The sequence below is a fragment of the Plectropomus leopardus genome, chromosome 22, assembly GCF_026936395.1.
Source record: "Plectropomus leopardus strain MGB_pleo_1.0 chromosome 22, ASM2693639v1, whole genome shotgun sequence".
In the NCBI taxonomy this organism is placed as follows: domain Eukaryota; kingdom Metazoa; phylum Chordata; class Actinopteri; order Perciformes; family Serranidae; genus Plectropomus; species Plectropomus leopardus.
This window is the reverse complement of record NC_142197.1, coordinates 20,442,270-20,467,149: the sequence shown is the minus strand read 5'-3', so window position 1 is coordinate 20,467,149 and position 24,880 is coordinate 20,442,270. Positions and strand designations below refer to the sequence as shown.

Here is a 24,880-nt window from a genome sequence, read left to right as displayed (position 1 = left end):
AATGAGCTTTTAAAATAAGAGCTAAAACTTGAAAATGATCAAATATAACAAATTAACGATAACAATATATTATAATGGTAACCTAATAGAGAAATAGTGTAGCAAGGATTGGTTATATATCGTAAAAAGGTATTTATCATTTGATTAAATAATGCAAAATGCAGGGGAATCATGTAGCCCAATTAAATGCAATTGAATTAAAATATTAATGAAAAATGACATATATATATATATATATATATATATATATATATATATATATATATATATATATATGATATCACATGATATCATGTATATGGCCCCGACCGGGTACCATGTGGCCACAAACCATATTTTAAAATAACAACAATAATGATAATTATAATAACAACAACAACAACAATAATAATAATAATAATAATAATACACTTTTTTGTATTTTTAATATAAAAACTGTGTCAGAGTATAATAATAATAATAATAATAATAATAATAATAATAATAATAATAATAATAATAATAATAATAGTTCTCGTACCTTCTTAAAAAAAAGCTACAAAAAAAAGTATTCTCAAATCAGGATTTTATTCTGAAAATGATTACCGGAAACTTTGTGTTTCATGACGTGTCTTGACGTTGCTACAAACGAGAAGCACTAGCACACGGTTGAACACCACATTTAGCCATTTCTGAGTGTTTCTCTGCGTTTTTGGAGTAAACATACAGACTGTGTTTAGTTCCGGAGTTGACAACAGGTGAGTTGAAACATTTTGACTTGTTTTTAACGTTTGCTGTGACGCACTTTGGCTCAGGTTAAACCACATCCGTATTGTGTAAGTTACTGGTAACTTTTCAGTGTTTACCAGGAGTCGCACAGCGGATGCTAGTGCATGGGCCCACCTAGAGAAAGTGAAAGTAAAATTATTCGTCCATATATTAAAAAATATACATCCATACCATTTCAGAGTGCGACAGTGTGGCTGTAATATACAAAGAATGTTTTAAAGTCGCATTTATCCAACTGGTATTCACAGTAGTACGTTATTACCAAAGTGGGTTACAGTTAAACAGTTACATCTCCTATTAAAATAGTATTTATGTATGACAGTCATTATATGAGGGCAGAAGCAGACCATAGTGTGTGTAGCATACTGCTGACATCTATTGTAATGTAATGAAACTATCATGTGAGCTGCTGATTAGGTAATTCCGGCTGTATGCTGCTTTTCTTCTGCTGCATGCTGAAGCACTGAGTCATTGGATGATGTCAGCATGGAGCATTTTTATATGTGTTTTGTTGAAATGAAAACATAGAAGGTAATAAGACAGGGAAACATGAATGAGTGTTCAGTAATTGTCAAAATTTTCTATTTGTTTAATTGGATTCTGACTCAAAATGTTATCAAACAAAGATTGTCTAGTTGTATCTGTGGATGTGATAATGCCTGTACTAGGCCCTGTGTATAAGTAGTCTTGGTAGGCCCCTGTCATGGTCCATGACAGGGCATAATCCATATATATATATATATATATATATATATATATATATATATATATATATATATATATATATATATATATATATATATATAGAGAGAGAGAGAGAGTGTAGAGAATATATATATATATATATATATATATATATATATATATATATATATATATATATATATATATATATATATATGTCAATCCAGGTTTCAGAGGGTTGAAGAAAAAACCCTGTTGTAGGGCAGACTAAGCCACATTGTGCCTTTCAGGGGTGAGAGGGGCCTCAGAGAGCTTTCACTTTTGTTTAAATTAAGTTCTGTCTATTAACTGAAGTATCCTGCAAATTTTAATTTTAGTTATGGCATGAAAGATTGAGTGAAAAAATTGCAAACAAAACCAAAAACCTTTAATTCCAGGTTTTTCCAGGTTAATCAGTCCCCACAGTTTCCACACGGCTCAATAATAAGTCAAGTAAGATTATTTATTTTTTTTAGAATTGACAGTACAAAAACAAATAATGTTAATGCTGGTGGGACAAGAAAGTTATGTTTCCCTCCAAAATGTTATCACTGTATATCTAAATCATCTTTATTACATTTGTGATGAAACAAGAGCTAAAAGAGGTCAACGTATTTTCATTTCTGCCACTGCAGCATTTCTACTGATGGTTACTGTGTCATTAGATAAATATCAATATTCTGCTGACATGATCAAACATCTTAGTGCCTTTTTCATTTTCCTCTTCTCAGCGTCATGGCGTCTGGAGGCCCCATGATGAATGGCGACATCTCTCGCTCACCTCCCAGTCAGTCTGGCACGCTGGAAGAAACCCTGCAGCAGATGAACATCCTCATCCAGGAGAACCGAGACTTGAAAGGTGAGTGTGTGGAAGTGAGGAAAACGTTTTTCGTTTGAGCTTATTATGTGCTGTTGCCGCACTATTAAAGACATCTGTTCCAGTCTTAGGAACAGTCAAAGGTCAGTGTACACTGTGTTTCTTACAGCTCATGTCAGGGTGGAGTTTCAGAGGTGAGGTGTGATAGAGCAGCTGAAGTGTGTTGAGACAGTAAACATAATAATAATGGAAAGGGACATAGTTTGACGCTTTGAAACCTAAGCAAATTGGCTTGATTTGTTTCAGTAAATAAGGCAATAAGCAATTTGAGGAAAAAAATGACCCAAAACTATCAAGAAATTAGTTAAAAAAAATAAAATAAAATAAAAATTCATTAAAAAGCAAAAAAATTAACCTGCAAAAAATTTAAATAATAATAATAATAAATTATTATCACTATTATTAATAATAATAATAAATATGTTTAATACATACTTATGATTATTATAGAAATATTTTTCTGGACATTTTTCGTGTTTTTTAAAAACTTTTAAGATCTGGTTATTTCTGGCAGTTTGGAGAAAATTACTCGCCAAGTTGCCAATTACCTTTTTCCAGTCTTCAAAAATAATTCAGACCAATTTGTGTCAATACCTTTGTTTGAATACCTTTGAAAGGCGTGTGAATGCAGCCCAAAAAAAAAATGATGCCAGTCCAGGTTTCAAAGGGTTAAATGACTTGGCTCGTACAATGTAAATTTATTTGCATTCTCCATTTGTGTTGCGCTCAGAGGCCCTGCGCCAGACCAACCTGACGATGAAGGAGCGTTTCGAGGGTCTGTCTGCGTGGCGACAAAAGCAGAAGGAGGAGCGGGACTTCCTGGAGAGCAGGCTGGAGGAGGCTCGGGGCCGCATGGAGGCGCTGACCCTCCAAAACCAGGAGCTGACCAGGAGAACAGAGGAGGAGGGGAGGATAGGAGGAGCTGCCGGAGGCTTGATGGTGAGGATATAACCCTGATATTAATTTTGATTATTTGTCAAAGCACCTAAGAGCCAGTGTTGTGTTCTTCTGATGTTATATATTTTTAAAGGTCTTCATCATATTTTCTGTTTTATATGATATTTCATCTTTTGACACTTTGTCCAAATTATTGTGAATTAAAGGCCAGTTTCAGTATTTTTTAACCTGGATCCTATTTTCCTATGCTTTTGTGACTAATGGGATCAACAGTCTTTTAAATTGGTCCAGTACAGAGCAGGTGGCCAACAGTCAGCAGCGGCAAAACAGGCGTATTTACATTCACTGAAACTGCTTGTTTTTGCCACTGACAGGCTCATATTACTATACTTAATTTCTGACATTATGCAAAGGATCCCTACAGAGTAAGACCTTTTTGTAAAACAGTAAGATCATTTTTGTTTAACTAGAAACAGCCAAATCGCCATTTCCAAACTCACCAGACTGCATTTAAATAAACAATAATTTCATCATGCATTGAACCAGCATATTTTCACATCTAACTGGGTGAATTAAGGATTTATTTCAACCTAAACTAGAGTTGGTGATCGTTGGAAAAGTGGAAAAGATAACAAAGACAGCTTTTGTGAGTTTTATTTTGCTTCTATTGACTCAAAATCAAGTCTGTTTTAAGATGATAAGATTAGTGTTTATTTGAATGGAGGCTGGTGGGTTAGGCGATGGTGGGTTCAAGGCTGTTTCTGGTGGTTAAGCATTTTACTTTTTAACAATAAGGTCTATCTCTGCAGAGATCCTCTTCAATAATGTTGTCAAACACTGCAGAATAATAATCTTAACCTGCAAAAACAAGCAATTTTAAATGTGACCTGTTGATGCGAAGATGCCTGAAGTGGTTACATTGAAGTCAGTTTCTTGATTGTAAGCTGCAGCCCTCCTTCCAATACTGGACCAACTTCAAAAATGTTTGTTCCCATTAGTCACTCAAAAACTAGTGAAAATACCAAACATATCCTTTAAAATGCGCTATATTTAAGTTGCTGTCAAATTGTAACCACATAAACCCCTTTACTTCTTAATATTCTGCATTGCTGACGTGTGATGTCGTCTCCAGGCGCTGTCAGCCAATCAGAGTGCAGAGCTGGATGCCCTGCGTGCCCAGGTTGCTCGCCTGCAGGCAGAGAAGAACGACCTGGTGGCTATGAACTCTGAGCTGCAGCTGAAGGCGGAGCAGGACTTGCATGACGACTCCTTCATTGAGATCATCCAGGTCTCGGTGAGGAGCGACACACACACACACACACACACCATAATCAGTGTTTCCGTCAGAACTGTCTTTTTTCTGTGCTGAAAAGCCTCATTTAACACAAAATGCCTCCACTTAAACCCACCAATCATCCTGTTTTAGACATCCAAAATATTCCACATAAATGTAGTCAGGTGCTTTTCTTCTCAGGATGGCGGCGTCGCGGGTGTGAATGATGCATGTGGTTTGGAGCGCAGCAGACGTGCGGACCTGAGCATGACGGCGTCCCGGCTGGACAGTGAGGAGATGACTGTCAGCCAACTCCTCCATTCCCTGAGGAACGAGACACAGCGGTCCGAACGGCTGCAGGCCGAGCTGCAGTCTTCTGCTGCCAGGTAGAGAATGGCAACCTAAAGGAGCAGTTCACTCTAAATAAACTAAGTTTATAGCATCAGGAAACACAGCGAGTCAAGGTGTTTGCTGTGCCAATTTTCTGAGAACTGGAGCAAATTAATAGGAAATACCACCTTCTTCCTATTTTTTTATTTGATATTAAGCACAATGTGTTCATGAAGTTTATCTAATCTTGTCTCTTGATATGTGTTAGTTTTTCAGCTTTCGTAATTTTTACACTTTTTTTTTATCCAACAGAATTAGAGAGCTGGAGGAGAGGAAGAGTATTGTAGATAAATCAACACAGACCACCGAAGAAGAGACCACAGTGACCAAGGAGGATTCTGGGCAAGAGGTAAAGGTATTAACTCACTAGTGAAAGAACGAAAGCGAGCAGCATTTTATTCATGAGAAAGAAAAATGTAGCTCAAATAGGTGGTTTTAACTGTGTCATTGTATATTCTGATAAAAGGTTGCTGTTAAAGGGATAGCTAGGATTTTATGAAGAAGGGTTGTATGAGGTACTTACTTGTCAGTGTGTTACTTACAGTGGATGGCCGTCTGCACGCCCCCAGTTTGGAGAGGCAGGCAGGAAACTTAAGCAATGTACTGCTGTGGATGGGGGGCAGCTGACAAAAAGTTATTTTAGCCACTAAAAAAACCCATCCACATTAGTTAAAACCTTTGAAACCCGGATCAACATCAGTTTTCTTGTGCTGCATTCAGACGTATTTTACAAGCTTTTTTAGCCTTTGGAAACCGAGCAAATGGGTTTTATTTCTTTAAAAGAGGTAGTGACCAGTTTGGTACGAAATGTCACAAAAATTGCAAGAAATATTACAAAAAAATTGTTTTAAAAAGAGGGAAGGATTATTTGAAAATAGGTTTTAAAACGGGAAAAATGTCCCCTTTAAAATTATTCCACAGAAAAATATATAATAATAAAGATTTTTTTAAGGTGGATGAAATTGATTTGCTGCTGTCCCCTATCTAAAGCAGTACATTTCTTAGCTTCTGTGGTGTTAATCCTGTCTGCCTCTCCAAACTGGGAGATTATCGACCACCATCTACTGTAGATAATACTCTGACTACTATAAGTACCTCCTACGACCCCACTCGAAAAAATCCAAACAATTCCCTTTTAGGGATAGTTTAAATATGATTCAACATCATATTTGAAGAAATAAGTTTGAAGTTTTATCTCAATGTACTGCTGTTGATCTACGACTTAGTAACTGCCAACTGGCAGAAGTCCACTGATGTTTGTAATATTTCGGCTCCAAATCGTAATGTTCATGTAACATTACATGACAGGCAGCGTCTGAAGTGGAGAATCTGAAGTCTCAGATGATGACGCTGTTTAAAGAGCTGCAGCAGGCCCAGAGCAAGCTGGATGAGGCCGAAGGCATGAAGAAGAACCTGCAGGACAGGTTAGGGCCACACATACATGTATACCCACACTGTTAAATCATGTCAAGCATTTAAGCCAACCAAAATAGTATGTGCACCAACAAATAAGGCCAAAGTTATGAGTTTTTTTCCTGTGATGTTATTGTAGATTACAGGGAAATCCTGTTTGGATCTTTAAAGGAAAGCAAATATTCCTCTTAAACCTGCCTGTTATGCATAACGTAGCAACAATAATGTTCCCAGATCAAATTAACTTTATGCATGTTTAACCATCTGAAAGTAGTACATATTTTCTCCATAAACATTTTCTTTAGCTAAATTCATCGCAATTTTATTAATAATTAGTGTAATCAAGGTTTTTGCCTCTTACAGATCACAGGTAATTAATGAGAATACACTCATTTTCCATTAAAAATAATATTCAAACTTTTTTTGTATACTTTCAAAAACTTTCAACACACTTTTATATTAAATTTTTTTTTTTTTACATTTTTGAAATAGGTTCTAGTATGGGTGCATGTTGGTTCACTCAAACAACACATCTCTCAAATTTACATCTTAAAACTACATATAATTTAATTTTAATTTTTTTTACAAAAGGAAATCTTAACAAGGAGAAAACATTTTTTTGTGTATTTGCGTGGTTTCATGCTCCAAATATTATTAAAAATGTTTCTTCTGTATTTTAAAACTTCAAAATGAGTCAGTTTGACCCGCAACATAACTGGAGGGTTAAATCGATGTTCCTGTGCTTAATCTGGATCTGCAAGTATTCAGTTTTTCTCTGGTGTGTTAGATGTCGGGAGGTGGAGCAGGATGTGGCCACCTTGAAGGCCCAGCTGGTGGAGAAACAGACCGTTCAGTCAGAGAATGACCGGCTGAAGCTGCAGGTGGACAGCATGCAGGCCCAGAGCCAGCTGGAGCAGAGGAAGGCTGGAGAGGAGAGGTCAGAGGAGACACATACTTATTTTATTTATTTGTATAGTTTATTTGATTGGGACAATGTAAATTAACGTAGTACAACTTTGGCCTGATGCAAAAAAAACTGTAGTAACTATTGTTACATATATAGAGTTAAGAGTTATTGCTAGTTTCCAACTCCTGTCCCTGGTTTGGCTTTTAGTAAAGAAAAAAGAATTAAAAGGAGAGGATATAAAGGTGACATACAATAGCATGCATGTAATAAAAGTTATGGTTAACAAAAGACAAAGGTAAATATTTACATTTAGATTACATAGATTACAACATAAAATTACAGTAAAAAAAGATACAAATATCTATGTTGCATATGTTACATATCAATGTTACAACACTCAATTAAAAGACAAAATAAAATTGTTAAAAATGCTCACATCCGATGTTCACATATGCAGGGATTATGACTGTACATGTTAAATTGAGTCTAAACTGTTTTTATCCTCCAGAAAAAGTAGATATTAAAAATGTACTTGCTTAATGATGATACGAAAATAAGTTAAAATGTAGCAGTTTACATGTAGGGACAAAATATACTATATGACACTGATTTGCATCAGAAGCCCCCATTTTACCACCATCAGAGTCTATTTCCCAGTAGTGATGAGAATATATTTGGACTCACACACTGAGTCATTGGTAACTCCCTTCTGTCCTCCCTCACAGGAACAATCTGGCCCAACTGAAGGATGCATACACCAAACTGTTCGAAGACTACAATGAGCTCAAAGAGGAGAAAAAGAAGAGAGAGGTCGGTTTATGCAGCTCAGTGAGGACCCTTTTCTTCTTTTTTAGCAACAGCCAGTCACATCTGCCTGATTTCCACAAAGCCTAAAGCAGCTCTAAGCACATAAACACTCAACACAAAACACAACACAAAAACGAGAGCCGGATGTGTTTGACCTTTGCCCTGTGGTCTTGCAGTCTCAGCTGGTGCAGAAGGAGGTGGTGGATCAGCTGCAGGAGCGTCTGAGTGCTGCTGAGGAGGCTTTGGCTAAAAAACAGGAACACATAGATCACATGAAGCAGGAGATCTTCCAGAAGGAGAAGGAGCTGGAGACCATATCTGTGTTCCAGGCTCAGGTCAGTGAGTGAATAATGAATCAAGCATCTAGCATTGGATCTTAAAGGTACCATATTATAAAAAGACAGATTTCTATATCCTTTTTAATTTTTTTTTAAATTTTAAAGCAGGTTGAGGTGCTGTATAACTGCTGTCTGTGTAAGAATCAAAATGCACAAAGTCCATATTCAAAAATAATGCTTTTAAACGAGCTGTCAGGTTTTCCATATCGTTGTGATGTCACAACTATACGAGGATAGAAGGTTGAAGGTCTCTCTACTGTCATTCCCCGTTTGTAATGAAAGCGCAGAGACACCAAGAGTGGAAATGTGGAAGACCTGAAAACACTGACCAATCAGAGCAGACTGGCCATTTTTTGGGAGGGGGGATCAAAGAGACAGACGCTAAAATGGAGCATTTCAGACAAAAAATAAACACAGGAGTCCCAATACAGACAGTGTGAGAAAAAGAAAGTGTTTTTTTACCAACCCAAAATAAAAATATGAATCTTAAAATCAGCACAATATGGGACTTTTAAGTGTCAGAAGTCCGCATGACAACTTGGCTCTCTTCATGGCGGTCATCGTGCTTTTTGTTGTACTCTCTGTGCAGGCAGAGGTTTACTCCTCAGACTTCTACGCAGAGCGAGCAGCGAGGGAGAAGCTCCATGAAGAGAGGGAGCGTCTGGCTGCTCAGCTGGAGTACGTAAAGAAGCAGAACAGCCAGCTACAGGAGGAGATGGAGTCACTGGGCAGGTATGGAATATATATATGGAATAATATGGAAGACCGAGTTTACACCTGCAGCTCAGATCAGGTGATCTGGACCAAGGAAAAAAAAGTTACAGTGCATTGTTCTCTTTCTATTCTAGTCTAAATCCTGTTTTTTCTCAGCTTTGCATTCACCCCATAAATGAACTGCACCTTCTGAGACCCCCTTCATTATGTGTTTCTTCTCAGACGGTCGTTGAATGAGATGCAAAGGAGACATGTGTCGCTGGGAGGAAATCAACACGGAGCTGGCGCTAGTCTGGTTGGAAGAGGTAGACATGGCTTTTATTTATGGCCTGAGCATAGCCTTTCAAGCAGACTTTCTCATATAAAGAGTATTTAGTGAAAATACTGTACTCTAATACTAATTTATGGAGCCATGCAAGCAACTGTATTGTCAACAACAGGGTTCTGCAAATACTTCAGAATAAAGCCTTGTGTTAACGACTTAAGGAAATCTGTCGACAGAAATGATGTCAGAGTGCTTTTATTTTGAAACGGAAAAGGTCGAGTAAAACATAAATATTTGTATTTCTCCATGTGTGGGACAGGTATAGGCATGAAAATTGTTGTGAAAGGTGGTGTAAGGTCAGTATGACCATCAAAACACATTTTTTACTGTCTGTTTTAAGCAGCAGCTGCACCTGAACAGCATACTCTAACCTGTCCAGGCACAAAAATATAAAACAGCAGGTTTTTCAACGCACATGTGCTGCTCAAGCAGGCAGTATGGCCTGGACATTGGGCTTCCTGTTTTGCATACAGACATGAGAGTTTTACCAATCCTCTCAAATAACTCTTTGCAAGAAAGAGAAAAATCATATTTACCAAAATGTTTAACTATTAGTTGAATTATCTTGACAGTATAACCAATATTTGATAAGTGAAACTTGTTGGGACATAAAGTGTGGGGTGAAGTGCAGGACAAACAGTTCAGTTCAGTTTAACTGGAACATCTGTCCAGCATGTTCAGGTTATAACAGCGTCTCTGTCTCTCAGGTACAGACTGGCAGCATCAGGGGAATATTCCCGAACACGCATGTCCCAAGTGCAACGAGATCCTGCCGGACCTGGACTCACTGCAGATCCACATTATGGACTGCATCAACTAGACCTGTGTCATTACGAGCATCCACGACAACAGCGGCTACATTAGCACCTTAATCTGAGTCTTCCTCTGCTTTTACCTGTACCTCAACTCGGGTCCCTGAGACAACTCGCCATAGTTCCACGATAAACTCAGTACCATTTATTCTAGGATGAGCACCTTACTTTTGGTAGGATTTAAGATAAAAGATTTCAAAGCTGTAGCAGGGGTTTTACTTCCTGAAAATAAATGGCCATCTCTAGTTTGTTTAATCTGAGAATAAAGATTTGAAATGGAACCGAATATTGCAGGATGTCATCTGGTACATGGTCTGTTTGTTGCTGTAAGGGCTGAAATGAAGTTGGAGATTAATTTCTTCAAGAAAAAACCAAATCTGTAATAAAAAAAAAAAGAGAAACTGCAGGAATGCTTTGATATTAATTTGGTGCTGTCTGCCTTTCATGCACATATTAGATAAGTTCTGTTTTTACAAGTTGCATTCGTTTACCAAGTATTTGGTTGCTGAAGGCTTTATTTTTGAAGATATTCCCCTCAAATTAAAATGAGATTCTGTCTATATTTTTAGCTTGAGAAGGATATTTTAGCTCATGACTGCATTGTTGGTGTTGGAGGGAGCATGCACCATGTAGGCACTTTAATATGAAGATATATATTTTATTTTGACTCTGCAGATGATACCTAGTAATCTGAATGTAATATATTTAACTGGTAATCAACCTATCACTGTAAACGACAGCCTTTGTAAGTTTATATGCAAGGAGGCTACAACACCCGGCTGATTCTGTTGTCTGTAAAGTATAAAGGTCTTTTGATTCCATGTTGTATTTCTGTGAATGAAAATAAAATAACGGTCAAATTTCTGTCTGTCTTTAGTCATATTGTGACATAAAACCTTTACGTTTTTTTCTTTGATCAAGTATACGAAAACACGTGTTAGATATTTTTTATAATATTTAAATTACTCTGAATTGAGCCCGAACATCAGATTTTAAGTCTTAATGCCAGGGAACAATAGTATAAACCCTGACTTCAGTCTTGCAGACACACTTCTTCCTAGACTACTTATACAGTACAGCCATGAAAACAGTTAAAGGCCAGTTACGGTACAGCTAGGACTGTGGATGGTGAGCAACAGGTTCTGTAAACCACAGCAAGGTGTTATTAAATTATCTGGTGCAGACAGGCCAGTGGGCCAGTACAAAGTAAGGTATACCTGGGAGCCTACTGTCTGGGAAATGTACCCACAACAGCAGTCTGTTCCTGTCTCACCTTTTAGGCTTCGCGGTTCCCAATGGATACAAATTTTGACAAAATCAATATCATCAAACTATATTTTGCTTAACATATTCTTATTTCACGACATTATTTACTTGGAAGACATTAAGTTTTTATATTTTGGTCGAAACGTCATTCTACGATACTGAGATACATGTTTTCAGTTGGGCAGATCGTTGGGCACCTAACAGAACTTTGACAACACAACGGGGTCCTTCGTTTAGCGCCAGTTTAGATTTTCTCCCTCGCGCTGAGTTCAGGTTGTGAAGAGTACAAGATTAATGTGTCGTTTCTAGAAAATATCATCTTTGACTTGCACATACCTACGCCCGGAGCAAAGTATCGGAAAATAAGCTATATATTGACACGTTGAACGAAGTTGTAAAATCCGTTAAAGTTGCATTTTGGAGCTCGCAAAGGACACAAAGCTGTAATTCAAGAGGCCGGGGTGAGTTGGCTGTCCCGTTACCTTTGTGTAAACCACTAAATAAATGACTTTTTCCCCCTTTTTTCTAAAAATATCATTGTGGTATTAACAGAAGAAGCAGTATTTATATCCTCAAAGGTTTACATGTATGACTTCTGTACCTGCTAACAATTTATTTTACGGTCTGTCAGTTTAAAGGGGCCCGGTGAAGGAGAATTTCAATGCTGAACTAATCTCTGTCAAATACATTTACAGTTTCTCTCAAGTATGTAAAGCCAGTGTTTCGCCTGCATAGCGTTTAGGTGCACTGAAAGACAGACACCGTTTACAGGGCGGTTTTGATAGACTGCACACAGTGGGTACTGTATGAAGCTCACACAGTGTGAGTGTGTACTTGCAGTGTGTGTGGCATTACATCACGTTTGTTACTATGTTTGCTGTGCTTGCACAAATAAATTTTACCAGTGTGTTACACGACCAACTTATAGCTGTCTGTGAGACTGTTTTTGTGCCAGCAATTACACTAAATACATTAAAGTAATCTCAAGGCACGAGTTTATTATAGTTTATATACTATGGTGTAATTACTTAATATTTTGCACAGTGTAATACTGTAATATTGATTAATTAAATATTAACCAGTGAAAAGAACATTTCAGTTTGTTTACTGATGCAAGAAGATACAAGTATTCACATTCAAGCTTGCATCAGAGCATTTATATATTATACATGATTGATTGATTTAATTTTATTATTATGACATGCATAAACTATATGCCCAGCCTAAAGGGGATACAAGACAGCATTAAGAAAACAAAAAGACCAGAAACCAAAGGAAGACGCTTGATTAAACTAACATTAACACAATAAACCATCCTCACATTTCTTCCAGGCTTTTGAGACATAAGTAGCTAACTTATAGATATTGAAAGTAAACAACCATATCATCCTGTCATCATCAGTGCTCCAAAACATTTCAGGATTTTGAACGTACATTTCATTCATCAAAGGTGATCTTAACTCCAATTCATAAAATGTACAATATAAAAGGAAAATAAATGCATTCTCAACTTCTCCTAAATCACAAAGTTCACACATTCTTTGTTCCTCTGGGATGTTTTTAAATCTGCTGACTTCAAGAACCAGAGGAATAGATACAATGTGTGTGATAAAGCTGAGTGCCATCTAGTTTGGTTCTATATGGAGGAGAGCAGACATCTCTATGGCTGATATCCACAACACTCACCAATTCACACCAAAACAATCTAGACTGATGAATGGCTCTACAGGTCAGAGGAAAAAATAAGTGTTTTTGATTTTTGGTAGTATTGTCTCTTTAAACACGACACAAAAATGCTCAGGTGACTATGATATTGACCTGGAAAAGTGCAAGTAAAACAGTAAAATGGCAACACGAAGTTGTACTGATGAGCCATCGCCCAGCTTTGATACAACATTTATCTAAGATGAGAAAAAAGAGTAAGGTGGGCATTTGCGTTAATTTAACATCAGGTAAGAGAGGATTAATATAGGTAAACCAACCCTGAAAAATACAGTAAAGAACACTTAAGTGTGTCAATTTTACTGTTTACTCACTGTTCAGTGAATCATTTAAAGTGTTAAATTATATTTCAAATTACTGTATTTCTAGGTCGATTGCTGGCCAGGCATGTAGATCTAGCTTTGTTTTCTGAGGCTCTCAAATTAGTCTTTCCTTCACTTCACACAATAATGTAAGTGTCTGCCCTCCTGTAGGTCACAAGGTCATCTGAAACCAGCACCAAAAGCAGTAACATCTTAAAAATGGACAGTAAGTATCATGAGGTTTAAAAAACATTAAAGTGCAGCTTTATGAAAGGTCAAAACTTAAATAGGTGTTATCACCTCTGTTCAGGTGATGATGGTCTGGATGGTCTGGACCTTTTGACGGAGCTGCTGGCTGAGAGCGAGGCAGTCGGAGAAGAACAGGGCAGTCAGCAGCAGGCAGATGACTTGGACGACCTGTTTGACGGAGACGATGATGAAGAGGAAGAGTACAAAGAGGGCGCTGAGGAGGAAGGGCGAGGTGTGGAGACAGAGGATGCAGTGTCAGATCTCTTTGGCGATGTGGATGACATTGAAAATGAAGAGAAAGATACTAAGAGAAAAGAAAGCGGTGGCGAAGCCTGTGAGAGCATGGACACATCTAAGGAGGATTTACAAGGTTTGTGTTGCAGATGTTTTTCATCTAATCTCCTTCTTGTTCATGATGTCATGTATGAGTTCACTAGTTTAGTGTCATGTCTTCCTCAGACCAGCTGAGGCGCATGCAGGAGCAGATGCAGCGGTTGCAGCAGCAGCTGGAAGCAAGTCAGAAGTCTTCCACGACATCTTCAACTCCAGTCAACACGGCAGGGAGCTCAGCTGGTGCCAAACCAGTGACCCCCAGACCAACACCCCCTCGACAGCCGACTCAGACCAAACCAGCCTCTACTACACAGAAGACCAAGACACAAGCAGGTAAGCATTTTGTTATTTACTAGCCACAGCGGATCACAAATTCTGAACTCCACAGAAAAACATCCACGAAGACACAAATAATTGCAGCTGCAACAGAAAAATGATTTTGTTTTTCTGACAGCAGCAGCATCTTCATCCACTCCAGTCAGAGCAGGAGGTCTTAAGCTCCAGGAGTCCTCTGACTTTTTTGATCAGCTGAACAATGCTGACTCCTTCAAACGCAAACCCAGGGTAGCTCATCAACCCAAAGCCAGCACATCGCCAGGTAACACTTATCCTTACATTGCTGAAAGAATTTGTCATTGGAAGTTCCACCATAGTTAAGGAAACATAGCTTTTTTACTGTATTTCATTTCTACCAATATGTCTAAGTTCTACACACTGGACCTTTAAAATGCTACTACTGTATTTATTTAAGTGTATTTTCTTCACTGTTTCCTCATCAGAAGGAAGAGGGCCACTGGTGGAGATAAAGATTGGCAGCTCCTTCCAGCCAGTAGAGAGCACCAGCAAGGTTTACAAACCTCTGCGCTCACCTCCAGCCTCTCAGAGCAGACCTGCGCCAGCTGCACCTGCTGCACAGCCTAAACCCTCCTCTCTTCCTCCCCTTCCTAAAGATGTAGGTGTTGAGAAATACTCTGGACTGCGGCTCAGGTTAGGGCACTTAAGTAATGGAAATACTCGCTTTTTGAATTTAAAAAACATTCTCAATTTGAGTCTTATACACAGAAAGATTTTTTTGTCCAGTTTTTCAATCTGTATCTTTTCATTTTCAGAAAACCACGCGTTTCCTCCAGCGAGATGGACCGCAAGATGGCCGACCGCCGCCTGATCCGTCTGTCGCAGGTGCCGGAGCGCTTGGCTCGAGAGAAGCTGGAGGACAGCGACTGGGTGACCTTCGCTGTGCTGGTCAACAAGGCCACACCACAGAGCAGCAGCAGTGTAGGTCTACGTTCACACCTCCCATCTCTGGATGTTACCCTCTTGTGTTTTGCTGAATACAGTGATGTGTAAACAGTAACCGTCTGTTTGTCCGGATTTCAGAAAACTGGGAGCTTACGGGGTTTCCCACACATTCATTTGTTTATGGCGGTCACCTGTCATATATAAATATTCTATTTTGGGGGCTGGTCCGTTTAAAAAGTCTGCTATTGGAACATATATACCATTAAGTTATTTATTTAACGACACTGTCAGAGCACAGGAGTACTCTAGGCACAGACGGAGCAGTGAAAGTGAAACTTAACTGTTCATTGTGTCAGGTTTAAAAGTTTGCTTTCACTCACCTCAGCAGCTGCTTCTTTCATCCATCGCTGATCATTTCTGACTGGATTAACAGATCACTTATCCATGCCGACTGCTACTACTACTCAAAGTGCCGCTGAGAAAGAGACAGACTCATGCATGTTCTGCCTGCGCTGCCTTCACAGACCCACAAAAACATCACAACTAAATGCATAACAATTAATTTAGAGAGGGGACTTTTGGGGGAAAAAAGGATGCTATAACATCCAAACCATATTTTTTAGCAGTTTTCAAGCATGTGAAAGAAGCCCTCAAGAACTCTGCACAAGACCAGAATTTAAAATAGATGAATGGACTTTCTACTGGCTTTCTATGAATCAAAAAAATAAACAACATTTTTTGCCATAATTCATATTTTTTTTCCAATGCCTACAATATCAGATTTTTGTTTTTTTAATGCTGTTTCTTAAATGTTGTAAACTGTGTTTGCTCGGGCACTAAAGCCACTGCTGCATGAGTTAACTCTGCTTCTTTTACATGATCCTAAAGCTTTCTTTCCATTCCATACAGACTTGTCTCTCCAAGAGTAGAGGCAGTATGTCATAGATGGAAAGACTTATTATTTAACAACACATGTGCAGTTCAGCAACAGTATTTTTCCAACTGGAAGCTTCAAATCTGGGCTGATGGGAAATCAAAGCGATTTTGTTTCATTAGACAAATCACCTAAATTATCCAAAGTTACGTTTAACTAAGCAAATCTGAAAATGTATTGGAAACACTGTGCATTGTCACAGTATTTTTGATGGAGCTCTTCCTCTCTGCAGGGCAAAACCTTCAGCATCTGGAAACTGAATGACCTCCATAACCTGGAGGTGTTTGTGTCCCTGCTGCTGTTCGGTGAAGTCCACAAAGAGCACTGGAAGACGGAGCCGGGCACCGTCATCGGACTCCTCAACCCAAACCCCATGAAGCAGAAAGACGGATATGACGGGGTGAGTGGACAGTTTGAACTGAATATATTTGTACATAAAGTAAAAAAAAAAACAGGGTTTTCTCATTACCTTATTGTTGTTGTAGTCATATAAGTGTTTCTTACATTTACATCAGAGATAATTTGTCAGTGTCAAGAGCCTCAAGTCACCTCCACCAATCAGAAGTCACTTCGTAATGTGGAGTTTAACATATATGATCATAAGTTTCTGCCAGAATCTGAATTAAACATCATTAAAGATGCTTAAATTCAATTTACAGTTGTATGTGGGGACTCTGCTGCTGTGAATTTAAACTAATTACAATATGTCACCGCTAAAGCATAAAAAAATCACCTGTATAATGGAATACAGGTAAAAGTATCCAAGAAAGTTTAATTCTGAGATAGTAGAGTTTAATTGAAACGTAGCTGATTATTTACATTTCTGCTTTAAAGTTTCTTAGAGATATGGCGGGTTTCATTCTTTTCTCACGTGCAGCAAACATGGCTTATTTTACAAATAGATGGATTATGGGTAGATGTGAGAAGAGAAAAGGAGTTAAAAGTATAAACCTGTTGACAGAAAAATGGGTCAGAAAGAAAACTGCGTGTGATTGTTTGCTCATTATCCTGGAAAATGAACAGCTTTTCATCCAAAGTAAAGTGATAACCTTGTTTAATTTATGTTTGACGGAATTGGTTACAAGATTTATTTTTTTTCTCTTTGACTGGTTTGGCAACCGAAGGGTCGGTCAATTAAAGCAGAAAACAGACTGGTGGTGTTGGTGAAAATTGCCAGTAAGGTTGCCAGTTTTAGCACCGCATGACAAACAGAGATGTTAAGAGAGGAATGTGGTGAGGAAAGCCAAAGCTTTTCCTCAACTGCATACCACACACACACACACACACACACACACACACACACACACACACACACACACACACACACACACACACACACACACACACACACACCACCTACATCGGGCCATTGAGTTCAGAACCTGTAATCTCAGTCACAGGCTGGACACAGTTTAAGTTTGTCAGTTTAATCTACATATGAACAAAATGATGCTGTCCTGTATCAGATGATGTGTGTAGGATAAAGCGCCGTCGTTCACAACGACATTTTCGGCGTCAGTATCAAACTTAAAAAAGCTGTTAGCACTGAGAGCAGCCTTGTAGTAGCTTTCACAGTTTCTTTTAGTGTTAACTGGATGTTTGTGTTTGAAAGCCAAACTTTGCCACAGGTACCAGTTTGTCAGCCAGTTCAGATGAGCTGGAAACTCAGGAAAGGCTTTTTTAATGTTTGTCTCCTAAAACACCAGTTTTACACATCAGTGTATTTTTCAGGGTGTTGGGGAGGGCTATTGTGTCCTAGTCCTATTGAGCCTGTTGTGGCTCTAGAGGAAGCTGTGTGAAATCTGATCACTACTTCAAGCGATTTTATTTGAGTTGTAACTTGAGGTGCATTGTGTGTAATTTAGGCACTGAGTTTTGACTAGGAAGAGGAATACGTGTAATAAAATAGATGATATCTGCAATATTTTTTTTATTACGCACATTTAGAGATGATCACTGGTTCTGCATCAATTTTGATCCTTCTTTAAACTGTCCATTGTTACTATGTAAAAGGAGTGCATGATAAATCAGTGGAGTAATCTTTTGATGGCTCTTTGTAGCTTTGCTGATGCTCTGTGTTATAGCTCTGTTCCTTTTGTTGTCCCTCAATTCTTAGTAAGATTTTTTTAAGTATTGCTGAAGAGTTTGACTGTTTCAAATGTCAAAATGTCAAAATCAACATCCATATTTTGCCGCTAGTGACATCCATCTTCAAATGTCAAATATAATGGAATTGAAGAATTTCCATTTCATTTTTTTAGAGCTCAAGGTGCCAAATTTACTGAGCTTATTATATCCAACCTGCAGTCTAAACCCAAAGACATTAAATTATAAATATGTAAATAATATTCAAATATAAAACAGATTCCCAAAATGTAACCACTGATGTTCTTTTCCTTTTATCAGTCATGTTGCTTAAAAAATTACTGAAATAATAATTTATTATCCAAATAGTTGCTGGTAATTTATGTGTCCATCAACTCATCAATTTATTGACCTGTTATATCTGAGATAAATAACAGTGACAACAGACTATAAACTTTATAACAAACATAATAAGAAGTATAATATGAGTCCCAGCTATAAGGAGAAGACATTTAAAGAAAGAAAAGAGAGAGAATGCAAAACAAGAGCTGATTCGTTGTCTCTTGTAAGCTTTTGTTTGACTTTTTGTTTTGACTGATCATCACTTGTTACTCCTTTAAGGAGATTTCCCAAAAATAAAAGCTTGTTTTGAATGTGCAGGTGAGCCTGACGGTGGATCACCCTCAGAAGGTGTTGCTGATGGGTGAGGCTCAGGACTACGGCACCTGCAAGGCCATGAAGAAGAACGGAGACCCCTGCTCTCAGATCGTCAACATGGTGGGATCCTGCCGCACATTTTTCCACATAATTTTGTTGAATTAATAATTCATACTAGGAATTTTAAATTATTATTCCCATCTTTTCATTAATAATCCACACTTTTGAACCAAATTACCCAATAAGGAGTCAGTATTCCTTACAGTCCACTTGTCTCTGTGTGGTTCTTTGTTTACAGTATGAGTGCCAATACTGCCAGTATCATGTCAAAGCCCAGTATAAGCAGATGAGCTCGAAGAGGGCGGAGCTGCAGTCAGCGTTTTCTGGAAAAGCTCCTAACAAGGTGAAGGGAAAGGGAGGCAACCTCAGAGAGCGGCTGTGTCAGGACGGCTTCTACTACGGCGGCGTGTCTTCGTCTGCCTGCGCTGCGTCACTGTGAGTGTTGTTAAATGTTATCGTTTCATCGTGTATTTTTGGAAATGTGGTTTTCCCCGGCTATTACTGCAAATCATCCCTTTAATGCACAGTATCTGATCATTACAAATAATGATATTTAACACTGAAAGCCCCAAAGTGTATGACTGAAAAATTGCAGTCAACTGATAGCAGACAACAATGTGCAGCGAGGTCACAACCCTGTGCCATCTGGATTCTGACTGAGATTCTATTTGCACTTTTACAGTGTGTTGAAGTTAATTTGTGCAGTCTAACTGCAATTTGCAAAGCCAGGAACACAGTGTGGGACTGGGCAGAATCTAAGCTGCCTGACATTTTCAGTAACATGTCCCTGTGTTGCAGAACGGCGTCCAAACCGAACAAACCCGTCCAAAAGACTCTGGACAAGCTGTTTGTGAAAGGCTCGGCTCAACACATCAATCAGGCCAAGAGGCTGGGTAAGGACTGATTCTCTCTCTCTCAAAATGTCAGGACTGTCAGTTTACCTGATTTTGTCTCGTTGCCTTTTTAAAAAGAACAGTTCATTTTCACATTTTCAGGCTCATACTTGTATTTTGCATTTCTACTAGAACATGTTTTTATTTTTAAAAGTTCAAAAACACTTTATTTTCCTCACACTGTGCTCGATCACCTGCAGTCACCCTCTTTCTGAGACGTTCTGTCTTAGTGCCTGTCTCTTTAAGAGCTGCCCTCAAAAAACCCAGTCTGCTCCGATTGGTCAGTGTTTCTTTATCTTCTGCATTTTAACATCTCTGAACCACTATTACAGCCGGTTAGTGACTGTAATTAAGTATAGCGTCACTTTCTACTGTGAAAAATCCCAATCGAATTAAATCTTCTAAAGCAAAGTATTTACAACTGGACATATTCCAGCAGGACTTTGATCTGAAATAAGGGGGAAATGTACAACTTAAGCAACCAAAACTACATGTTTTTTTTTTTTTATGTGAGCATGTAGCTATATGTAGCATTGTACTTGCAGCCACTTGTCTTCGTCAGCGTCTTCTCAGTACAACCAGGTATATTCCAGCAGGAATATGATCCGAAGTCAGGGAGGAATTTCAATGCCAACCAAGATTACATGTTTCCCTGATGTCAGCATGTAACTACATGTAGCAATGTATGTAATGTGAACACCTGGAGTGATGCGCCTGGAGGAAATTACCATATGAATAAATCCGTCATGAGCTGATGTCATTTTGTAGCCAAAGCAAAAAAAGTTAGAAACAGCACTGCTCACAGTGATTAGTGACACTGTGTGTGTGTGTGTGTGTGTGTGTGTGTGTGTGTGTGTGTGTGTGTGTGTGTGTGTGTGTGTGTGGTTTTTTTTTTTGTTTTTTGTTTTTTTTTCAGCCATGCAGTCCGGTGAAGTTTCAGGTTGTTCAAATGACTTCAAGAACCTTCTGTCAGCACCAACACCCGGAGCTCTGCAGCTGAAGAAGCACTTGACGCAGGGCAGCCAATCAGGTACACAGCCTGGAAATATCACTCTGCCTTTCACCGCTCAAGATGAGAATGAATGAATGACTTTAATTCTATACAAGTGTCCCGTCATCTCATGGCCACTCTTTTATTGGATTATATGATATCACTATTTGGGGGCGCCCAGTAGCTCAGTTGGTAGAGCAGATTCCCCATGTACAGAGTCTGTATAGATTCTGACCTCGGCCCTTTGCTGCATGCCATCCCATCTCTCTCCCCATTTCACGCTTGTCCTGTCAAATAATAAAGGCCTAAAAAAGCCCCAAAAATAGGATAGAAATATTTACAGTATAAGTGCTGTTAAGGCAGTCAGTTAAGATGATAATAATAAAAAGCAAGAAAACCAGCCCTTACTGATACAAAGTTTCCTTCCTGAATTCCCACTAATTGACACTTTGAAGGACTCTTTTTAAAACAACCATTTCAGTCACTGTGAGTCATTCATATCCATCAACTTACTTACTTTGTGCCACTGATAAAAAGATCACAAAGTTTCCAGTACAAAGGGCATTTGATTAGGCTCTTCTTCCACAGCAGCAAAACGACCTGTTTCAGTATGAAGAAATGGTATATATGCTCAAAGCGTTGTTCAACTTATGAACTTTGAATTTAGAATAAAGTCCACTTATGTTAACTTGTCTATGTTTAAGTTTACCTTTCACTTTTTTCTGAACCTGCTTTCCATGTTCAGTCTCCAAAGGTGCAGCTCCAGTTCAGTCTATCTCAGCCTCAGACCTGCTGAAGCAGCAGAAACAGATCCAGCAGGAGTTTATGCAGAACCGTCGGCGGAGGGCAGACGAGACCCAGAAGAGGGTGCTGCAGAGCTCAGCTGAACCCAGACCCGGGACTTCATCCTCCACACTGAGCCGGAATGGTCTTATGTCACCGAAAGCTGCTTCCGAGGTCCCCAAGGCCACCCAGAGCCCAGCGGCTCCCCACACCCCCACCCTGGGCCGAGGCTTCTCTGAGGGGGAAGACATCCTGTTCTTTGAGAACAGCCCTCCACCCGCGCCTGCCCCGAGCGCTCTCAGCCTATCAGCCGCCAAGGTGGCTGCTCTGAAGAAGCTGAGAGCCAAAGGGGCGGGGCTTGAAAAGGAAGACCCCAATGCTGTGAAGAGGAAGAGGAGTAACGACAGTGAGATCAACGCACGAGTGGAGAAGAATCTGACCTCACCAAATGGTACATGGCTGATCCACAGTTGCAAGTCAAATATAAAGCGACTTGATTTTCGCTTGCTCTAACCCTTCCTCTTAATTCCTGTGCAGGTGAATCATCCAGTAACGACGATGAGGAACCGGCCCAAAAGAAGAAGCGAGAGCAGCTCCTCTACATCCAGTCAGAGGAGTTTCAAAAGATCCTTAATGCCAAATCTCGCCATGGGGCTGCACTACAGGCGGTACGACAAATGGCACTTCATTCCATAAATCTATTACACTTGTTTTTCTTAGCCAATTGTATATTACAGCTGTTGCACATAGATATACGTTAGATCTGATTTTCCCTTAGTTTTCTGCAAATTCAACCTCATTTTTACATTTAAAACATTTCATCTGAATCTCCTCATTCTCAGGCGGAGTACCAGCTGCAGGAGAAATACTTTGACCCTCTGGTGAAGAAGGAGCAGATGGAGGAGAAGATGAGGGGCATCAGAGAGATGAAGTGTCGAGCTGTTACCTGTAAAAAGGTACTGAGTTCAATTCACACCTACTTGGTTCAGATATGCAGGAAAAAACCTGGAGAAGTCATGGGATTAGTAAAATCCTTGAAGTCAATAATTGTGTGTGTGTGTACCATAATAAAATTAATTGAATTTGTTTTTTAGGACAATGTATTGACCGTGCCCTTAGTTTGAATTATTTGACGTAATTATTACAATAACCAACAATTACATGTTAAAAAAGGTTGCTGTTTAATTTTCATACAATAATTAACATGTTGAGTCAAGTACTCTCTGCGTGTGTGTGTGTGTGTGTGTGTGTGTGTGTGTGTGTGTGTACATGCAAGTGCGTGTGCGTGTGTACGTGTGCATGCATGTGTGTCCCCTTTTATTCATCTGTGTCTATTTGGACATGTTTGTGTGTTTGTGAACACAGCACAGGTGGAACTGGTGAGGTTTTTTTTTTCCTCTGCATAAGTTTGAGTCACATCGTTGATAATTGATCTGTTGATCAGATCAGATCAATGGATCAAAGCAGCAGCTGAAATCAAACGTTTAGACCCAGCAAAATGAACGCCAAAGTTTCATTTCTACTGCGCTTGATGTTCTGCTGCTGTCTGTGTTCAGAGTACTCTCTGTGGTCCGACATTGTGTCATAACGGATGACTGGACTGTATATGTATTATAGTACAATATAATACACTACAATACAATCCAAAAATATAAAATCAATATGTTGTGGCAGATGTTTTAATTAGGGCATTATGACGCAAATAAATGAATGTGTGGTTAACCCTGTACTATACAAGTTTGTGTGATACATTGTAAACGGTTATTGAAATTTTATAATGGATACTTAATAAGATTTATCTTTGAGGTAGTGTTGTTACCATGGTGTAATAAACATAAATGCAAGCATAATGAAGGTAATTAAAGCCCTAAAGCTAGAAAAATAAGTAAGCTGCCATTTTTCATGTTCTTTTGCTTCCAGTGTAATTACACCTACTTCAAGCCAGCGGATCGCTGTGTGGAGGAGAAACACGATCTGCGGTGGCACGATGCCATGAAACGATTCTTCAAATGTCCCTGTGGACAGAGAGCCATCGCCCTAGACAGACTGCCGAACAAACACTGCACGTAAGACTCAGATGCAGATGTTATGAAGTGGAGTTGTATGAAGTACTTAACCATAGTCATGTATTACATAGTTGTTTCTATTTACATTATAACTGATGTTGTTTTCCCATTTCAGTAACTGTGGTCTGTTTAAATGGGAGCGTGATGGGATGCTGAAGGTAAACTCTCTCTCTGGCTCACAGATTAGTTCTCATTTTTTTGTGACAGAAAACAGACCTGATGTTGCTCTTCCTGTTTTATTTTAGGAGAAAAAGGGACCAAAGATCGCTGGAGAGCTTCTCCTCCCTCGAGGAGAGGAGCATGGCAAGTTCCTCAACAGCTTGAAGTGACGGCACTAGGATTTGTGTTTGTAATTTAAGTATCTTAAAATTTTTTGACATTTGTATGAATTATGTTTTTAAAGTTTGATGATGTTGTCTGGATATATTGCTAATATGCAAAATATCCAGAAATGAGATGATTAAAGCAATAATTTGCAACATTTCATGTTAAATGTCTGTTTCTGAAAAGCCAAGCACAGATTCTGTTGCAGATCTGGAAAGTATGAAATGTGATATTTAACTTATTCCAGCAACATTTCTGCGTTTTGTAACTGGATAGCACCATTTGCTTTCCCGACAGTTGGCCCAATATTCCGCTTTCACAAGACACGTTGAGATGGCACAGCAGGAAAAGTACAGGTGTAAATGATAAAATCGGTGATGGCTGAATTACATTTAGCTGCTACGGTTTTCAGGATCCTTGTGTTGTGCATGCTGGCTCACTTTCACAGCTAACTGGGACTCACAGAGCCATCGTTAATGTTATTAGCAACAGCTGTGCTTTTCCTACTGCAGTGAGCCAAAATGTCTGCAAAGGAGGCCTGTTCTTGATACAAGCTTAAATATCAACCTAACTTCATATTTTTTTTCTTTTCAAACACTCATGCCCTAAATTCTGTGTGAAATAAATAATGACTGGCAATTCCTTAAGGGTAGGTAACTCTATATTTTAAAGATACGTTGTTTGTCTTTGTTATATTAACCAATCAAACTGCTGCAAAATGTCAAAAGTAAA

General features: G+C 38.8%; 2 protein-coding genes across 5 annotated transcripts; both read left to right on the top strand.

Annotated features, from left to right (window-relative positions):
• Nucleotides 1-593: 593 nt before the first annotated feature.
• Nucleotides 594-11,108, top strand: optn (optineurin). Of its 3 annotated transcripts, XM_088072796.1 has the most exons (14): nt 618-737; nt 1,890-1,944; nt 2,223-2,350; nt 3,099-3,307; nt 4,398-4,559; nt 4,740-4,924; nt 5,181-5,277; nt 6,237-6,352; nt 7,129-7,278; nt 7,974-8,076; nt 8,232-8,390; nt 8,983-9,125; nt 9,330-9,412; nt 10,140-11,108. In XM_088072796.1, exons 3-14 carry the CDS (start codon nt 2,227-2,229, stop codon nt 10,250-10,252), a joined length of 1,644 nt encoding a protein of 547 aa, XP_087928922.1. In that variant the 5' UTR covers nt 618-737; nt 1,890-1,944; nt 2,223-2,226; the 3' UTR covers nt 10,253-11,108. The 3 variants fall into 3 exon arrangements, with proteins under 3 accessions (XP_042367588.2, XP_087928921.1, XP_087928922.1); XM_042511654.2 differs by lacking the exon at nt 1,890-1,944 and having other exon boundaries at nt 594-737; nt 7,974-8,058; XM_088072795.1 differs by lacking the exon at nt 1,890-1,944 and having other exon boundaries at nt 594-737.
• A 603-nt stretch (nt 11,109-11,711) lies between these two features.
• Nucleotides 11,712-24,487, top strand: mcm10 (minichromosome maintenance 10 replication initiation factor). 2 transcript variants are annotated; one of them, XM_042511435.2, is made up of 18 exons: nt 11,712-11,971; nt 13,706-13,760; nt 13,845-14,153; nt 14,243-14,449; nt 14,574-14,714; nt 14,896-15,103; nt 15,226-15,391; nt 16,522-16,689; nt 19,035-19,151; nt 19,330-19,526; nt 19,890-19,984; nt 20,901-21,014; nt 21,721-22,209; nt 22,296-22,426; nt 22,601-22,714; nt 23,679-23,824; nt 23,940-23,982; nt 24,070-24,487. In XM_042511435.2, exons 2-18 carry the CDS (start codon nt 13,754-13,756, stop codon nt 24,151-24,153), a joined length of 2,736 nt encoding a protein of 911 aa, XP_042367369.1. In that variant the 5' UTR covers nt 11,712-11,971; nt 13,706-13,753; the 3' UTR covers nt 24,154-24,487. The 2 variants fall into 2 exon arrangements, with proteins under 2 accessions (XP_042367369.1, XP_042367368.1); XM_042511434.2 differs by having other exon boundaries at nt 11,713-11,971; nt 14,571-14,714.
• Nucleotides 24,488-24,880: the final 393 nt, after the last annotated feature.